The sequence below is a fragment of the Sorex araneus genome, chromosome 2, assembly GCF_027595985.1.
Source record: "Sorex araneus isolate mSorAra2 chromosome 2, mSorAra2.pri, whole genome shotgun sequence".
In the NCBI taxonomy this organism is placed as follows: Eukaryota; Metazoa; Chordata; class Mammalia; order Eulipotyphla; family Soricidae; genus Sorex; species Sorex araneus.
In genome coordinates, this window is record NC_073303.1 from 379,167,785 (window position 1) to 379,174,486 (window position 6,702).

The 6,702-nt window shown below is 70.1% G+C and overlaps 1 protein-coding gene across 1 annotated transcript in view; it reads left to right on the plus strand.

Annotated features, from left to right (window-relative positions):
* The window catches only part of ZNF407 (zinc finger protein 407), a 339,799-nt gene extending 333,313 nt beyond the window's left edge, over positions 1–6,486 (plus strand). The window contains exon 9 of the mRNA XM_055126093.1: positions 4,904–6,486. Within this exon, the coding sequence (XP_054982068.1) occupies positions 4,904–6,054 (1,151 nt within the window). The 3' untranslated portion in view covers positions 6,055–6,486. The remainder of the gene's footprint in view (positions 1–4,903) is intronic.
* Positions 6,487–6,702: the final 216 nt, after the last annotated feature.

The following is a 6,702-nucleotide window of genomic DNA, read 5'->3' on the forward strand; positions in this document are numbered from 1 at the left end:
AGGTGCCCCCACATACACACACACACATGTGCACACACCCTCGTTGTTTCCTTGCCGTCTGTCACAGCCCTTGCCCCCCTTCTGCCCTGGCGCGTCCCCCGCCGGCCTCTCCCGTGGGGCCCGGCCAGCGCCTCCCAGGGCCGGCTCTGCGCGGACGCATGCACCCGCCCGCCCGGTGCTTGTTTATTGTGCTCCTGGATGGCGAGGTCTCTCCTGGTGGGTCACTCGCTACACAAATGGTGGATTCCCCGAAAGCGGCTGCGGCCGACGCCGACTCCATGTCAGTGTGTGTTGAGCGGGAATCGTGAAGGTGCCGGAGCCCGGGTTCCCGGCCGGCCGGTCAGCCGCGGGCGGCAGCCCCGGACAGACCAGAGATAGTCAGCTCCAGCTGACCGACTAGGAGGCGGAGGGACCCCCAGCTGGAGCGGCTGGGAGGGACCCCCCTTCCCACGGTGGCGCCCGTCCCGTCAGGTGCTCGGTCCCCGGCTCCCACCTCCTCGCCGAGCCCGTCTGGCCCCACTCCGGTGCTGTCCCGGGAGCTCTCGGCTGGCCCCTCGCCTCTCAGGCCCTGAGCTACCTGCCGTCACCTGCCCAGGGCGCGCGGACAGCTGCCATCCTGCCGGGCACCCGGGGGCCTGTCCCCAGGCCCTGCCCACCCTGGGCCTGGTCACTGCCAGGGAAGCCACAGGGACCGGCCAGGGGAAGATGGGCCCCTCCCCCCCACTGCCCGTCCTCAGGCAGACGCGCCCTGGGGCACAGAGCTGCACGCCTGGGGGGCAGCTGGGGGCGGGGGCCAGGGGGCGAACCGCAGGTGGCACGCGCCAAGGCCCCCTCGGGCCCCCGCAGTGTCTCCGGGTGGACAGTTGTCTCCGCCGGCTGCCTGTGAGGGCCGCGGCGTCGCCCGGGGTCTCTGCCCGTCCGGGAACGTCTCTGGCTCGGGTGCGTCGGTGGCGGTTTCTTCTCTCCGCAGACCCTGGGGGGCGTCTCTCAGCCCGGCCGGGCCTGCCCGCCTGGTGGGGCCTCGCACTCGTGACCCGGCCGCGGCGGCCCCGGGGTGGGCGCTTCCCTCCTGCTCCCGATGTGGCCCGGAAACTGCCTCCCCCGGAGTCGGGGCCTCCCGGGCGCGGGGACTCGGGCAGGAGCCGGGTGCGGGCGTGTGCTGGGTGCCCCGGGTGGGGGAGACCAGGCCGCGCCCCGGGTGCAGTGACCGGCAGGGACACTCCTCCCCTCAGTCCAGGCTGTCTCTCCCAGAAGCATCCTGAGGAGGCCTCGAGGCTGCGGCCCCAGGAGGGCACGGGGACACCGGCCTCTCCTGGGCCCTCCCAGGCTCCTGCCCCGGGGACTGGGGATGGAGTTTCCCGCCAGCATCCCTCGCCTGTCAGCGGTGCGTGTCACCGTGTCCCCGTGCGGCTGTTCCCCGAGCCCTCAGCAGGTGGGCTCCACAGAGGGGCAGGCTGGCGCCGCACGTCCAGGCTCCCTCCATCCTCTGGGCCGTGCTCGGTGAGGCAGCTCAGGAGGGGGCACAGCAGGGCATGCACACATGTGTGCACACGTGTGGGTGTGCATGTGTGCTCCTGTGTGGATGTGTGTGTAAGTGTGCATGTGTGTGGGCATGTGGGGGTGAGGGTGTGTAACTGCATGTGTGTGAGCGTGTGTGGGTACGCGTGTGGGTACACGTGTGTGGGCGTGTTTGTGTGTGTGGGTGCGCATGTGGATATGCGTGTGGGTGCGTGTGTGGATGCATGTGTGTGGGTGCGTGTGTGGGTGCGTGTGTGGGTGCATGTGTGTGGGTGCGTGTGTGGGTGCGTGTGTGGGTGCATGTGTGTGGGTGCACGTGTGGGTGTGGGTGTGCATGTCTGGGGATCTGTGGGCCCAGCAGTGGCCAGCAGGCTCCGAGCCGTGTTGCCGCCTGGAGTGGACGGGCCTCGGGACGGGCGTTCGGGACGGTGTCAGTGGAGTCGCAGCAGCACCACCCTCCCGGCCCATCAGCCGGCGCATTCGCTGCGGGTGTCCGTGCGTGCCCATCGCCGTGTGGGCGCTCAGCTAGGCGGCACCCCGAGGCCTGCTGGCCCGGGGCTGGGCCGTGCGTGCACCGGGCAGCCTGGGGGCAGCTGGAGGTGACCGGAGCCCCTGGCAGGCACCAGGCCCCGCGGGCACAGCTGGTCGCTGGAATGGAGCCGTGGGGCCCAGCGCCGGCTCTGCTCGCCGTGAGGCGGCAGCGGGCACCGCCCTCCGCTCCCACGCTGTCTGCAGCGAAGAAGGGTCTGTCCTGCCTCCCCGCCGTGCTCGCCCGGCCCTGCAGACCCCGTGTGGGGGACAGACGCACCAGAGCCGGCCCTCGCTGCGGGGCCCAGAGCACGGGCGCCCACAGGCCCTCGCTGCGGGGCCCAGAGCTCGGGCGCCCACAGGCCCTCACTGCGGGGCCCAGAGCACGGGCGCCCACAGGCCCTCGCTGCGGGGCCCAGAGCACGGGCGCCCACAGGCCCTCGCTGCGGGGCCCAGAGCTCGGGCGCCCACAGGCCCTCACTGCGGGGCCCAGAGCTCGGGCGCCCACAGGCCCTCGCTGCGGGGCCCAGAGCGCGGGCGCCCACTGGCCCTCGCTGCGGGGCTCGCCCTGGCGGGGCTCTGCGGCCCGTGGCTCCCTGGGCGGCGGGAGACGCGGCCGTGTTTCAGCAGGACCGCCCTCCTCCAGGTGGGGCTGGGGGTCCTGCGGGGTCACAGGTCACCCTGCCCCTGCGGCGGCAGTTGGTGACGTCTGCTGTGAACGACGCATGGAGCCGACGTGATCGTCAGCAGGCCGGCACTGGCCTCGCGCGTGGCTGACCCCAGTACAACGCCCACAGGGTCCCCCGAGGGCCACCAGGGATTCCGAGCCCAGCCAGGCGTGACCCACCCCCACCCCCCCGCCCCATCCTCCAGCTCTGAAATGTCCTAGAGGTTGTTTCCACCATTTCTCGTTTCACTCGGGAAACTCTTTTGTGACCTTAAAACCTGGCTGCACTGCACTGGCTTGACCCGTTACGGTACTTGGGCCTGAGTGGACGCTAAGCAGAGGTTCTCCTCGGGGTCCGGGGCCGCCTGCCCTGGAAGGGTCTCCCCGGCGATGCTGCCTCAGCCCGCGGCCAAGGTGCCCGGCCAAGGCCCAGGCCAGCGCCGAGTGTGCCGGCCGCCAGCCGGGCTGCGGGAGCCGCGGGCTCGGGTGGGGTGGGCCTGCGCCCGCCCGCGCCCGGCCCGTGTAATGCTGTCTTTATCTGCTACGCGATGCATGAAATCTACTTTCGCTCCTCTAACTGCCGCCGACCTCTGACCTCTTGAGTGGAGACACAGTGTGACCTTCCTGTTGTCACAGGCGTTCATTCTCCCGAAGATTCTATGAATTTTTATTACAAGTTTTTTTTAACCCAAGCTGAGGCTCCAACAAATTACTCGAGGCAGATGAGACGGAGCTGCTGAAGTGCGTGGAGATAAGTTTTACAGCTGGTGTGTGCGCCGGGAGGAGTCGGGGCCGTCCTGCCCTGTCATACGCCAGTGCTGCTGGGTCTGCTATTGGATAAATACATCATTTTATGGAACATTGATTGTTCTATAAACCCAATGGAGTATTATGCTCTATGATCAAACCATTTAGATTGTGTGTAGAGCACAGAAAATGCCATATTCAGGATGGTACTAAAAGTGCCATTTGTGTATTTTATGGATGTCATTACAGGGGAAACTTCTCTCTGTAGGCCCTGTTTACTGCAAAATTTTTTAGTCCGTAATGACATTTTTCATTCACAACGTATGCCTTCAAAAGAGGGGGCCCTTGTTTTATTTGTTTCATTCGCACTTACGGCACAAATTCTGTACATTTTAATTAAATGTAAGCTTAACCAAAGCATAAGGTGTTTATCGTGCGGGAAAAAGTAGCGGTCGCGGAGCTCACGGTGCAGAAGGCGGGCGGCCGGGTTCCAGGCCCTGCCCTCCCGGGGGTCCCGGGGCCTGAGCCAGGCCCTACTCTGCGGGCAGAGTTTGGGGTTCCAGCGCACTGTGGGGGGCCTCTGGGGAGAGGGGCCTGGCCCAGCCACTCGGCCCGGGAGCCTCCTGCCAGCCCCCGTCCACCGCTGCAGGCGCAGGGCCTGGGTGGCCGAGCCTGAGGCGGGCAGGCAGCTCTGCGCCCAGCCAGGCCGGCGCGGGCAAGTGCCAGCCACCTTGTGGCTGCGAGAGAACCTTCTAGAGAAGCACCTGCCCGCGCCCTTGCCCACCCAGGGGTCGCTCGGGCGAGTGGCCGCTCCTGTCTGTGTGAGGAGCAGGCTGCTGAGAGTCTCCGTCAGGAGGGCCGACTCCTAGGGAGCCGCGGACAGGCAGGGTCCCGCCTGGTCTGCTGACTGATGCCCGAGACCCGCCCGTGGGAAGGGCACGGGACTCCTGCACGGCCCAGGGCGGCTCTTTCTCCGTCTGCAGGCAGGTTTCTAGGGCCAGACTGGCAGCGCCCGGAGTTACTCAGTCGCTGAATCCGAGGACGGGCCTCTGGACTCAGCAATTCCCTTTACAAACCACCGTGTCCCCGCGGCCACCCGTGCTGAGGTCAGGACACGGCGGCTCTCCTTCCCGCCGCCTGCCGCTCCTGGTGTCCACCATGTGGCTTGCTGTAGTGGTCGGCGGGTGGCCTCTCCCACCCCGGGCTCAGATGACCCAGCGAGTGCCCCGGAGCCTGTCTCGGCTGCTCCTGCCGCCCCCCCACCCCGCCCCGTGCCCGCCTTCTGTCCCAGCTCCATAGAGGGTGGGCGAAGGGTGTGTGCCCGGAAGGGACGGCGCGGGGCAGCGGGGGTCCCAGGGCCCAGCGGGGGACAGGCGGGGGGACAGGCGGGGGGACAGGCGGGGGACCGTGCGCGCCCGCCCCTCACGCGCCCTCTCTCCGCAGGCATCGTGTCCAAGTCCTACGAGTGCCGGCTCAAGGGCCAGGGCGCCACCTTCGTGGAGACGGACAGCCCCTTCACAGCGGCCGCGCTGGCCGACGAGGCCGCGGCCGGGAGCAGCCGGAGGCCGGCGGCGGCCGAGGAGGTGCAGCAGCTGATCATCATCCAGGGCTACGACGGCGAGTTCGCCCTGGACGCGTCGGCGGAGGACACGGCGGCCGCCACGCTGCAGACGCTGGCGCTGGCCGGCCAGGTGGCGCGCGTCGTGCACGTCACGGAGGACGGGCAGGTGATCGCCGGCGGCCAGGGCGGCCCGCACGGGGGCGGCGGGGCGGCCGGGGCCCTGGACGGCGGGGTCACGCAGGTGGTGGTGGTGGGCAGCGCGGTGGAGGGGCCCGAGGGGGCCGCGCCCCTGAGCCCTGGCGGCGCCGGCGGGCGGCAGGCGGGCAAGCCGGAGCCCGGGGAGCTGGCGCCCGCCGACCCGGCCTCGGCCCTGGACGCACTGCTGTGCGCCGTCACTGAGCTGGGCGGCGCCGAGGACAAGGGCCCGCCGGGCCCCAAGGACGTGCTGCAGCTGCTGCCCGGGCTGGACGCGGCCCCCGGCCCACAGGACGGCCCGGCCGAGCCCCCGGAGGGGCTGAGCCCGCCCCCCGCGCCCCAGGGCCGCGCGCAGGCGCTCCGGAAGGTGGTGCAGGGCGTGCTGCAGCTGGCCGTGTGCGGGGACGCGGCCAAGGAGGGCGTGACGCAGGTCATCCTTAACCCCGAGGGCGCCGTGCACATGGTGGCGCGGGACGGGCCCCACATCATCGTGCAGGGGGGCCCCGCACACCCCCACGCCGGCCTGGCTGCCGCCGACGGCGAGATCTCGCAGATCATCGTCACGGAGGAGCTGGTGCAGGCTGTGGTGCGGGAGGCAGGCGGCGGCTTCCCCGACGGCCCCACCCACTACATCGTCACCGAGCTGCCCCCCGGGGCGCAGGACCCCGTGTTCTCGCACACCGTCATCGAGGCGGCCGACTCGCAGGAGCTGCTGCAGGCCGGCGTGGCCCCCGGCGCAGAGCCGCTGACCAGCATGGTCATCTACACGCAGGACGGCGCCCCCGCGGCCACCGTGATCCAGAGCCAAAGAGACGGCAGCGAGGCCCAGGAGGCCTGAGCGCGGCCCGCGGGGCTGCCCCAGCAGGGACACCACGCTGCCCGGGGTCGCCCAGGGCGGGGCGGCTCCTCCCGCGGTGCCCGGCCAGCACGGCGGCGACACGCCCGCCTCCCGGTCCTGTGCCCTGCGGGGCACCCCAGGCCCCGCGGTGGGTCGCGTCACCCGTCAGCGCCCGCCCGGCCATGGAGGCCCTGGTGTGTGGCGCCCCCCGCCGGCCCCCCCTCCCTCGCCCGCTGCTCCTGCGGCCTCTGGCCTGCGTCCCTCCTGCAGGCCCGGCCCGTGGCAGCCGCGCCCGTGAGGCGGCCTGGACCGCTGGCCTTGCCGATGCCCAGGGTCCCCACGCCACGGCCCCCCCCCCCAGGTGTAAGATGACCCGCCCCACACGCAAAGGTTGTTTTGTTGGTTTCTTTCCTTTGAAATAAAATTACAGAATCAAAAGGCACCAGTTTCGTATGTGCAGTTCCAGGAGCTGGTCCCTGGCTCGGGGAGCCAGAGGGGCTGGGGGCACCCCCTTCTGGGCCGGCCACTCCTCCCCAGGGCCTGCTCACTCCCGCCCTCCTCCTGCTCCTCCCCCTCCTCCCCCTCCTCCTCTTCTCCTCCTCCTCTTCCCCCTCTTCCCCTCCCCCTCCCCTCCTCCCCCTCCTCCTC